We start from the raw sequence: 12,457 nt of genomic DNA on the forward strand, positions 1-12,457 counted from the left end.
TATGGGGAGAAAAGTCCAGTGTTACCGCAGCTTAGGGCTTGTCATGCTCTGTCCTAAAAGTATCAGTAAGAATAACTGCATTTAAGTAAGCAATTTATTCTTATTAAGATACTAACCTAGTTCAGCCAAGAGCCGGGAGTGTTTTTTTTTTTCATATTACAATCACTGTATATCAGTGTTTCTCAACCATGTTCCTGGAGGACCACCAACACTGCATGTTTTGGATGTTTCCTTTGTCTGTCACGCCTATTACAGGTCTTTCAGTCTCTACGAATAAGCTCCTTTGGTCAAGGAGACTCGAAAAATGTGCAGAGCTGGTGGTCCTCCAAGAACGTGGTTGAGAAACACTACTGTATATCATGCTGCTCTCATTGTAATACAAAGACTTAATATACACATGCCACTTCTTTTCCAGGTGTTTATGTTCAAAGACATATCGGACTATATTTATGTGATCTTTGTGATATGACCTTGTGTGTTTTACAGTTTATAAAGACAGCACTGTCACCTCACAGCGTAAAGGTCCCTGGTTCGAGTCCCAGCTGGGCCAATGCGATTTGGGCTTGCTGAATCTCAGATACCAATATTTTAACAATTTATAAAAAATGAATCACTTTCTGGCCATTGGATATTAGGCATAGATATATACAGGTAAAGTCAGAATAATTAGACCCCCTTTGATTTTTTTTCTTTTTTAAATATTTCCCAAATTATGTTTACCAGAGGAAGGAAATTTTCACAGTATGTCTGTCACGATTCTTAGACAGAGGATCCAAATGCAAGTTTTTTAATGAAGAACAAAGGGAAAAAGTCTCAAAGGATACCACAGGAAACCACGAAGATTTCAACGAACATCGAGGGAATCTGGGGAACAATAGACAAGGACAAACAACGGACTGATAACCAGCAGATACCACAGGCTGAAATATATAGTCAGCAAACAAGGATCAGCTGGAGGATGATCAAGTCAGCTGACGAGTCAGCTGATAGAAAGCACGCCGTCCACACCAAAGGTAAACAAATAACACACCCTCGCACACGACAACACACAAGGCATGACACATAACATACAGAAAGAACAAACAAACCCATAAACCGTGACAGTACCCCCTCTCCTAGGAGCGCCTCCTGGCGCTCCCAGAAGAGCTTACCTGGCGATTGTAATCATCGATGAGAGAATGATCCAATATGTCCCTTGCAGGAACCCAACTCCTCTCCTCTGGACCGTAACCTTCCCAGTCCACCAAGTACTGGAATCCTCGTCCCCTCCGTCTAGAGTCCAGAATGCGCTTAACCGAATAAGCCGTCTCCCCATCTACGAGACGCGGCGGTGGGGGGAACCGGAGTAGGCGGATTTATGGCCGTATGAAAAACGGGCTTCAATTTAGAAACATGAAATACAGGATGAATTCTCCTGTACGCTGGAGGAAGTTTGAGGCGGACTGCCACCGGACTAATGATCTTGATGACAGAAAACGGGCCAATGAATTTGGGTGCAAGTTTATTACATACGGTGCGGAGAGGGATATTTCTAGATGAAAGCCACACTTTTTGACCGACGACGTAAACGGGAGGCTTAGACCGGTGGCGATCGGCTTTAGCCTTGGTGCGCGAACCCACTTGAAGGAGGGTCTGTCTGGCCTGGTTCCAAGTGCGTTGACACCTCTGGACAAAAGCGTGGGCGGAGGGAACCGCGACTTTAGATTCCAGACTGGGAAATGCAGGTGGCTGGTACCCTAGACTACCTTCAAATGGAGAGAGGCCCGTGGCAGACACTGGTAAAGAGTTATGTGCGTACTCCACCCATGAGAGCTGCTGGCTCCAGGAGGATGGATTCTGAGACACTAAACATCGTAACATACGTTCAAGATCCTGGTTGGCTCTCTCTGTCTGACCGTTACTCTGAGGGTGGAAACCAGAAGAAAGACTAACAGTCGCCCCCAGTAAATGACAAAACTCTCTCCAAAATTTAGAGATGAACTGAGGCCCCCTGTCAGAAACCACATCTGTCGGGAGGCCATGGATACGAAAGACATGATCAATGACAGCAGCCGCTGTCTCTCTGGCTGATGGTAATTTGGGCAGAGGGATGAAGTGAGTGGCTTTCGAAAACCGGTCCACTACGGTCAAAATCACCGTATTCCCGTTGGAGGGGGGAAGACCCGTGACGAAATCTAGCGCAATATGGGACCAGGGTCTCGACGGCACAGACAGCGGCTGAAGGAGTCCAGCGGGAGGACGATTGGAAGTCTTAGAAACAGCGCAAACTGAGCAAGCCAACACAAAATCCCTTATGTCACGAGCCATAACTGGCCACCAGAATCGTTGTTTAATTAGAGACAAGGTGCGACTCACCCCCGGATGACAGGCCAACTTGGAAGAGTGACCCCAACGGATGACATCAGACCGTAATTCCTCTGGCACAAATAAATGACTCGGTGGGCATCCGGGCGGAGGCGTTACCCCTTCTAAGGCCATGCGGACCCTCGACTCGATCTCCCAGGTGACAGCAGAGATAAAAAGTCTGCGTGGCACGATGGATTCAGGAGGTGATGCATGCTCGGAGTGATCAAAAATTCGAGACAGTGCGTCAGGCTTAACATTCTTAGAACCTGGTCGGTACGAGATGGAAAAATCGAAACGTCCGAAAAATAATGCCCACCTTGCCTGCCTAGAGTTCAATCTTTTGGCGGATTGGATATACTCCAGATTTTTATGATCGGTCCAAATGATAAAGGGAACCCCCGAACCCTCTAGCCAATGACGCCACTCTTCCAACGCAAGCTTGACAGCCAGCAGCTCTCTATTACCAATATCATAATTTCGTTCTGCATTGTTTAGACGATGTGAAAAATACGCGCAGGGATGCATCTTGCCGTCCGAGGAAGAGCGCTGGGACAGGATAGCACCGACCCCCACCTCTGATGCGTCAACCTCCACCACGAACTGCCGTGATGGATCAGGGGCAATGAGAATGGGGGCTGAAACAAAGCAGCTTTTCAGTCGGTCGAACGCAACTTGTGCTGCATTGGACCACCTGAACGGAGTCTTGGTGGAGGTTAAGGCAGTCAGAGGTGCGGCGAGCTGGCTGAAGTTGCGAATAAAACGCCGGTAAAAATTGGCAAAACCAAGAAACTTCTGCAGGGCCTTGCGGGAGTCCGGGGTTGGCCAATTTACCACAGCCTGAACTTTCTCTGGATCCATGCGCATCCCCTCGACCGACACGATATGTCCCAGAAACGGAACAGACTGTGCATGAAATACGCATTTCTCCGCCTTGACATAAAGCCCATTCTCTAGCAGCCTCTGAAGCACTCGCCTGACGTGTTGAATATGCTCCTGGAGAGAATGGGAAAATATCAGTATGTCATCCAGGTAAACATAAATGAACTGATCTAGCATATCTCTCAACACATCATTCACGAGTGCTTGGAAGACTGCAGGGGCGTTGGACAGACCGAAAGGAAGGAAGCAATACTCAAAGTGCCCCCTGGGGGTATTAAAAGCAGTCTTCCATTCATCGCCCTCTCGAATACGGACCAAATGGTAAGCGTTGCGGAGATCTAATTTTGTAAAAAAGGACGCCCCCTGCAGACGTTCAAAGGCAGAAGACATCAGCGGCAAAGGATATGTATTCTTCACCGTGATAGCGTTCAGCCCTCGGTAGTCTATACAAGGACGGAGGGAGCCATCTTTCTTTTTCACAAAAAAAAATCCCGCCCCTGCTGGTGATGAAGAAGGACGGATGATCTTAGCTGCTAGAGAATCAGAAATATATTTCTCCATGGCCTCCCTCTCTGGAGCGGAGAGCGAATAAAGTTTGCTTTTAGGCGGAGACGTACCTGGCAATAACTCTATAGCACAGTCATTGGGACGATGTGGAGGAAGAGAAGCAGCTCGAGACTTACTGAACACTCTCTTCAGGTCGAGGTACTCACTGGGCACGTTTGACAGATCCATGTGTTCTTCCTGAAAAACAGAACGAGACACAGAAGAACAGGCAGACAACAGACACGTAGCATGACAGCTCTCACTCCAAGAGATTATAGATTCCTGCCTCCAATTAATATGTGGATTGTGCATTACCAACCATGGGTGCCCAAGGACCACTGGAGTGACAGGAGCTTCTGTTAAAAAAAAATGAATAACTTCAGAGTGGTTACCAGAGGTGATCAATCTTATAGGACAAGTGGAATGAGTAATGGAAGGAAGAGAGAAACCATTGAGAGCATGAACAGATATGGGTTGGGAGAGAGAAATCACAGGAAGTCCAAGTCTTTGAACTAAATCAGAGTCAATAAAATTTCCCTCCGCACCAGAGTCAATAAGTGCTTTAGTCATAAAATTCCCAGATGACCACTCCAACTTAACCTTCAAAAGTGTTGCTGCAAGAGAGGATTTGTCCAAAGATACCCCACCCGTCAGTAACCTCTTACCTACTGACGGGCTCTGGCTTTTACGGGACAATGCGCCGCGATGTGACCCGCACCAGCGCAGTACATACACAGGCCCTCGCTGCGGCGTCTGCGTTTCTCCTCCAGCGACAGCCTAGAGCGGCCCATCTGCATGGGTTCAGGTTCCGAGAGGGGCGTGTCCACCAACCCCGGAAATACAGTGGCAGCCGGAAGAGGGGAATTCTCCAGAGCGTATGTGTGTCGCGTGTGTCTCTCCCGGAGCTGAAGACGAGAGTCCACGCGAATGGCTAGATCAATAAGCCCATCCAGGGTTTTAGGAAGATCCAAAGCAAAGATCTCGTCCTTTATGCGATCCGCCAACCCGTGAAGAAAGACGTCCCATTGCGCCTGAGCGTTCCACTCACTCTCCGCCGCCAGGGTGCGGAACTCAATGGAGTAATCAGCAACACTCCGCTGCCCCTGTTGCAACTCCGTGAGCATCCGGGCCGCCTCTCTGCCCGCCACGGCTCGATCGAAAACCTTCTTGAGTTCCTCTGAAAAGGCTTTAAATGAAGAACAACATGGCAGTTTCTTCTCCCACACAGCGGTTCCCCATAGCGCTGCTCTCCCGGTGAGAAGCGTGATGACGAACGCCACTTTTGACTCCTCCGTGGAAAATGAGGAAGGCTGCAAGGAAAAGTACAGCGAGCACTTCGCTAAAAAGGCACGACACAACTCCGGTTCTCCGGAGTAGAAGGCCGGAGGTGGGAGGCGAGGCTCGGAAGATCGAGCAGCTTGATCAGATGCGGACACAACAGGTGGACTGATGTTTGCTGCAACAGGCTGTTGGACACCAGCAGTATGAAGATGCTGCAGCTGTGTGGTGAGTTCAGACACCTGTGTGACCAACGCTTGGATAGCGCGACTGGTGGTGGTCATCTGTTCATCTTGCCTGTCCATGCGTGTGGTGGCTTGCGAAACAAACTCAGCCAGGCCGGAGATACTTGCTGGATCCATGTTTGATCAGTCCGTTCTGTCACGATTCTTAGACAGAGGATCCAAATGCAAGTTTTTTAATGAAGAACAAAGGGAAAAAGTCTCAAAGGATACCACAGGAAACCACAAAGATTTCAACGAACATCGAGGGAATCTGGGGAACAATAGACAAGGACAAACAACGGACTGATAACCAGCAGATACCACAGGCTGAAATATATAGTCAGCAAACAAGGATCAGCTGGAGGATGATCAAGTCAGCTGACGAGTCAGCTGATAGAAAGCACGCCGTCCACACCAAAGGTAAACAAATAACACACCCTCGCACACGACAACACACAAGGCATGACACATAACATACAGAAAGAACACACAAACCCATAAACCGTGACAATGTCTGATAATATTTTTTTCTTATGGATAAAGTCTGTTTTGTTCTATTTTGTCTAGAACAAATGCATTTTTTTATATAGCCTCTTTAAGCTATATATATTTTTTTTCGATTGTCTACAGAACAAACCATCGTTATACAATAACTTGCCTAATTACCCTAACCAGCCTAGTTAACCTAATTAACCTAGTTAAGCCTTTAAATGTCACTTTAATAAGCTGTATAGAAGTGTCTTAAAATTATCTACTCAAATATTACACTAAAAAAATATTTTTTTACTAATTTAAACTACTTATTTAAAATGAGCTGAAACAACACAATTTTTGAGATTTCATTGCGACAACTTAATTTTTTTATGTTCAATCCACATAAATTTGTCAAAAGTATTACGTTAACTTAATCAATTTTTGTTGGGGCAGCATGAATGAATTGAGTGGACCCTGCATTTTTTACAATGTGTGTTGTCATCATGGCAAAGATAAAATAAATGAGCTATTAGAGATGAGTTATTAAAACTATTATGTTTTAAAATGTGTTGAAAAAATATCTCCATTAAACAGAAATTGAGGAAAAAGTAAACAGGGGGGGGCAAGTGTATATTCAAGTGTATATATTGCGATTGTGATTTTCAAAAGTATTACATCGCTTTATAAATGTTTATTATTACCATTTGTTGAGTCTCCCCATAATGTTTGTTATGGCGATTGCACCTGGAAGCCACTTCACGTGATGTCACACTTAACAAGCAGATACCTTTCTGTGTATGAGTTTGCATGTTCTTCTTTTGTTTGCATGGGTTTCCTCCAGGTCCTCCTGTGTCTCCCACAGTCAAAAGACATATGTGTAGGTAAATTGGATAAAGTATGTGCATGTGCATTTAAGAGAGTATGGGTGCTTCCCAACATTGGGGGTTTATGAGTTACTGTACTCAAACAAAATGATTTACTAGAAATTATTTAGATTTAGATAGAGGAGATCTGAGACTAAGTATAAGACGTACAGACTGATAGGGAACTGAACTTTCAAATTCTATATTTTAATAGGGACTGTTTCAAACAAATTGAAACGATCAAAAAAATTAGACAATCCAGCAAAATATTAGAAAATGTAGAAACACTTAACAACAACAGTACATGAATAATGATGTATTAATATATAAGCTAAACATTACTTTATTATGGATTAATGATGAGTTAAAGGGCACCTATGGTGAAAAATCTACTTTTAAAGCTGTTTGGACAGACATGTGTGTAGATGTAGTGTATAGACTGTCCTATTGGGGTGATATAAACACACCCAGTCCTTTTTTTTCAAATTTAACAACATAAAAACGGTGGACCAATTGGAGCGGTTTTCAGATCGACCGCAACTTGACGTAGGAGTGCGGTCCCCCCGCCCACCGAATTGATTGACAGCTGTGCGTATTAACATGTCCCGGTAGTCACGTGTATAATCATATCAACAAGACCAGACGTGCGCAAAGCAACTGGGAATAAAAGATCTGTTCAGTTTGCTAGGATCATCAATCATCATCAAATTTTATCAAGAGTAAGTTTTACAAGTTTAAAATGTTTTAAAACAGTGCATGTGTGTAATGAATTACAGCGATTTAGTTTAGCTTTACTTCATCAGCACAGCCGTGTGTCAGAACAATTTGAAAAGAAGACACTTTAATCCCAGTTTGTGGACGTAAATCAGGTTTATTTTGTACATTAACATAACAGATATTCATACAGCAGTGAGGATTATCCTGTCTCCTGTCATATATGCGTGCAAACAGAGTGTGAAGCTAAACGAAGCTCTCTCTGTGTGTGTGTGGGGGGGAGGGGGATGTCAGTGCTATAGGTGTGTGTCTGCGCTATGTGTGTGTGTGTGTGTGCGTTTCCTCGCTGTGTGTGCACGTGAACTTTGTAACGACTTTGTGTGTTACTCATGGTTGCAACTAAAAAAAACTGCATCAAATACTGATTGGTGAAGTTCTTACTGTAGTATTTCTCACAAACGCAACGTGAGATCTGCTTCCTGAGGCAGCCGAGGGCGGCGACTGAGGCATGTTGCTGACAGGCACGTGGGAACGGTGGGCGGGGAGGACTAGCCTTAAAGGCCCAGTACAAAAAAACAGCAAACAAGTTTTACCGGTTATAATACAGACACTTCAGACAGCTATAACAAATACTCTGATGGTTGTTTTGAGTTCAAACTTTACAGACACATTCTGGGGACACAAAAGACTTATATTAAATCTGAAAAAAGGGGTAACCTATGTGCCCTTTAAGGCGTGCACTAATCATAAACTAACTTTAACTACAACATTAGTCACAAAACTTGCCAGGGAGGGCGCATGCTTGAATGACGTCACTGTCACTGGACGGTAGCCTCGCTGCGTGTGTTTGGAGTTTAGATTTGCAATTTACATTTTTATCATAAAATACCTCCTCATTCGCTAAATATTTGTCTCTCCTACTTAGGGTGAACAATCCCTTAACACACTTATACAAACAAATCTACTTTCAAACCTTCTGTCTCTCGAGCATCCGCCTGTCGTTTGTAGCTTTAGCCTTGGTCAGCTAAACCATTGGTCAGCTAAAGCTACTGAGCTCTTTCATTCACTTATTTTCTCACTTACTCTCTTTGCTCTTTACCTTGTACAATGTCACTTGTGTATATGTCCTTGAGTGCAGGGGAAGAATCGATGGAGGCATTGGAGCTGGAAGCAGTGGAGTCCCAGATTCGCTCCCTCGAGACGAAGCGAGCGCGGCTCCGGGCTATGCTCTATGCCCCTGGGTGTAGCCACGTAAGGTGCTTGCCGGGTCCTGGGGCAGAACGTCTCCTCCTCCGGTGTTCGAGATCCACACAGAGAACTGCTTCGCCCCTCTCCGCAGGATGGGTCGCGATGTGGCCATCATCGATGACTCAATCGTGCACCACGTCCGCTCCGCTTCCTCCAAAGGTAACAAAGTACGCACTTTCTGCTTCCCTGGTGCCCGAGTTAAGAATATTTCTGCACAGATACCTACTATCCTGAGCGCTGCCGAGAGCCTCGGTGCCGTCGTCCTCCACGTGGGGAAGAACAACACTGGGCTCCGGCAGACGGAGATCCTAAAGAAGAACTTCAGGAGCCTGATCGAGACGGTTCGACGCACCTCGACCCGCCACGCAGATCATCGTTTCTGGACCACTTACTACCTACCGCAGAGGAAATGAAAGGTTCAGTAGACTTTTTGCTCTGAATGAATGGCTATTAACATGGTGTAAAGAACAGAAATTGATCTTTGCTAATAACTGGAATCTTTTCTGAGAGCGTCCTAGGATTTTCCGCGCTGACGGGTTGCACCCCAGTCGAGTTGGAGCTGAACTCCTGTCGGACAACATGTTCAGAATACTTCGCTCTATCTGACTAGTAAGTAAAAATTCACAAAATTCACAATTTAGCCATACAGACTCCTATTCATCCCACATGAATAACAGTAATGCATATCTGGCTAACCCCATAGAGACTGTGTCTATTCCTCGTATTATTAGATCAAGAAATAACACGTACTGTGTGCTCCAGAAATAATCTATTAAGAATTAAACCAGAAAAACCACTAAAAAGTAAAAATACAAATTTCATAAAGCTTGGTCTCCTAAACATCAGGTCACTAGCACCTAAAGCACTTATCTTAAATGAAATAATAACAGATAACAATCTTAATGCACTCTGTCTCACTGAAACCTGGCTGAAACAAAATGACTATATTAGTTTAAATCTCTCTTTGGCTCTCGGTGAAGGCGGTCGCACTTTTCCCCTCTCCGTCCCATATCTCTCCTCGCTAGCTCCTCTTGTCTTTGTCTTATTCTATCTCTGAGGCTCTCCGTGTCCTGCTATCCAAACGAATAAGGAATTATGGATTTAATCAACTGGTCTCTGAATGCGATTGACACCATCTTCTCGACAAGAAGTTTGGGCTCGGGAGAGCCCACCTGTCCTGCGGGGACGTTTGCAGCTGGATACGTGATGGACGGGTGGGAGAAGTGACGCGTCCTGTGCCTGGCTGCTCTGTCTCTGGAGGATATTGAAGACATTTATCTATTCGGAACTTTGATAACAGGGTTTCTGCTGATGGGCTTATGCGGGGCCCTGGCGTATCGACGATTGATGAAAGCGGTCAGTGCTGCTCAAAACCCCACCAGGCTGGCTGGCTTGATTGAAGTGCTGATGGGCAGGCTTGCTAATAATCAGACTGCAATATTAGATCGCAAACTGGAAAACATTGGGGTGAAGTTAGCAGCTTTGCAACAAGATTTGGCCAGATCTGGAGACGAGTGATGGACATTAAATATCTGTGAAATTGGCAGATATTGACCTAAAGTTGAAGTATCTTTCTACTCTTTCAGCTTCCCTGTGTTTTCTTTTCTCCTGCCAGACGGCCTCGGCTGGAGGAAAACAATTTCTCCCGGATAGCAAGATAAGGAGACGCTCTGAAATTCCTGCTCCCTGTCAAGGACACCTGTTGGACTACAGGCTTACACACACACACACACACACACACACACATATACACAAACAAATAGACACTCCCTACCCCGATACCCAACGCCTTCGTGTGCTTTCACCCACTGGAGGGGGTAGGCGGGTCTGTGACCAGCGCCTCCATGGCTGCAGGACCAGATGGCTGCCCGCCCTTGCCAGATTATATCCACACCCCCTGTTCCCATCCCCTGTGGCAATGTTATGTCTTGTCGGTGTGTTTTGTGTGCTAGATTGCTGGGGCTTTTTCTTTCTCCCTGATCTCACACAGCTCTAACTCAAGAGCAAGGTGAGTGGGAGTTTTTTTGCCTCTCTCTCCTGAAATGTATTTCCTGTTCCACCTCCTGTGACCTGTCTTCCCCTGGAATTGTGATGTTTGTGTACAAAACTGATAAAATACTAATTGTAGGAGACTTTAACATCCACATAGATGACGCTAACGATACATTAGGGCTCGCGTTTATGGATTTACTACATTCACTAGGGATAAAGCAAAACATTATTGGTCCAACTCATCGCTTAAAGCATACACTAGATCTAATTCTGTCTTATGCAATTGAGGTCATTGATATAGACATTATACCACAAAGTGATGATATTACAGACCACTACCTCTTACTATATAAGCTGTGTTTACCTGAAATTACCAGATCCGCTCCGATATATTGCCCTAGTAGAACTATTGTTCCATCCACCAAAGATGAATTTATAAATAACCTACCTGATCTTTCTCTATTTCGAAATGCACCCGCAAACGCAAATGACCTTGATGTAGTAACCAGCCATATGGATGCCATCTTTACTAACACTCTAAATACTGTGGCACCCATCAAACTAAAAAAGGCTAGAGAGGATAAAACTACACCATGGTATAATAGTCATACCCGCGCTCTCAAAACAGCAACCCGTGCCCTGGAACAAAAATTGAAAAAAAACTAATTTAGAAGTTTTTAGAATTGTGTACAAAGACAGTATGTCCAGCAATAGGAGGGCTCTAAAATCTGCCAGGGCTGAGCACCTCCGCAAACTGATAGAAAATAATCATAACAATCCTAGATTCTTATTTAACACCATTGCTAAATTAACAAATAATCAGTCATCTTTGGAACAAAATGTTTCACCGCAAATTAGTAGTGATGACTTCATGATTTTTTTCAGTAACAAAATAGAAGGCTTTAGACAGAAAATAGGAGATATTAAATTTTCTGCACCGCCTTATTCTTCAGATCCAGTAAACATTCCACTGAATCTAAATAACCTACAGTGCTTCAAAATCATAGAACAGGAAGAGCTAGATAAAATTATAAATAGTTCTAAACCAGTTACGTGTATGTTGGACCCAATTCCAACAAAGTTACGGAAAGAATTGCTACCTGTTATAGGAGAACCTCTTCTTAATATTATCAACTCTTCTTTATCAGTAGGCCATGTTCCAAATCCTTACAGGCTAGCTGTTATTAAGCCTATTATTAAGAAACCACAACTGGATCCCAGCAACTTAGCTAATTATAGGCCTATTTCAAATCTTCCATTTATGTCTAAAATACTAGAAAAAGTTGTTTCTGCTCAATTATGCTCCTTTCTGCAGACGAACAATGTTTTTGAAGTGTTTCAGTCAGGTTTCAGAGCTCATCACAGTACAGAAACTGCATTAGTGAAAAAAACAACGATTTACTCTTAGCTGCTGACCAAGGGTGCATCTGGATATTAGTTTTACTCGATCTTAGTGCGGCATTTGACACCATTGACCACGGTATCCTCATAAATCGCTTAAAGTCTACAGGTGTCCAGGGACAGGCTCGACAATGGTTTAAGTCATACTTAGCTAACCGTTACCAGTTTGTGAATATTAATGGCCAGGCTTCACAAGTCAGCCCAGTAAAATACGGGGTGCCTCAAGGATCAGTTTTAGGCCCTTTGCTGTTTACAATATACATGCTACCCCTGGGAGACATTATTAGAAGACATGGGATCAGCTTTCACTGCTATGCAGATGATACTCAATTATATATTTCAACTAAACCTGAAGAGATGTCTAAACTGTCCAAGCTAACTGAGGGTATTAAAGATGTTAAAGACTGGATGACCAACAATTATCTTCTCTTAAACTCAGACAAAACAGAATTATTACTTATTGGGCCTAAACCCTGTTCACAGCAGATCTCA

The 12,457-nt window shown here is 44.3% G+C and overlaps 1 protein-coding gene across 1 annotated transcript; it reads right to left on the reverse strand.

Moving 5' to 3' along the window:
* Nucleotides 1-813: 813 nt before the first annotated feature.
* Nucleotides 814-5,411, reverse strand: LOC130237804 (uncharacterized). Its single transcript, XM_056468828.1, has 3 exons — nucleotides 4,441-5,411; nucleotides 2,356-3,907; nucleotides 814-864 (listed from the first exon to the last, which is right to left on the reverse strand). The coding sequence occupies exons 1-3, from the start codon at nucleotides 5,409-5,411 to the stop codon at nucleotides 814-816; spliced, it is 2,574 nt and encodes an 857-aa protein (XP_056324803.1).
* Between the last annotated feature and the right edge of the window lie 7,046 nt (nucleotides 5,412-12,457).

This window comes from Danio aesculapii, chromosome 11 (assembly GCF_903798145.1).
Source record: "Danio aesculapii chromosome 11, fDanAes4.1, whole genome shotgun sequence".
NCBI classification, from domain to species: domain Eukaryota; kingdom Metazoa; phylum Chordata; class Actinopteri; order Cypriniformes; family Danionidae; genus Danio; species Danio aesculapii.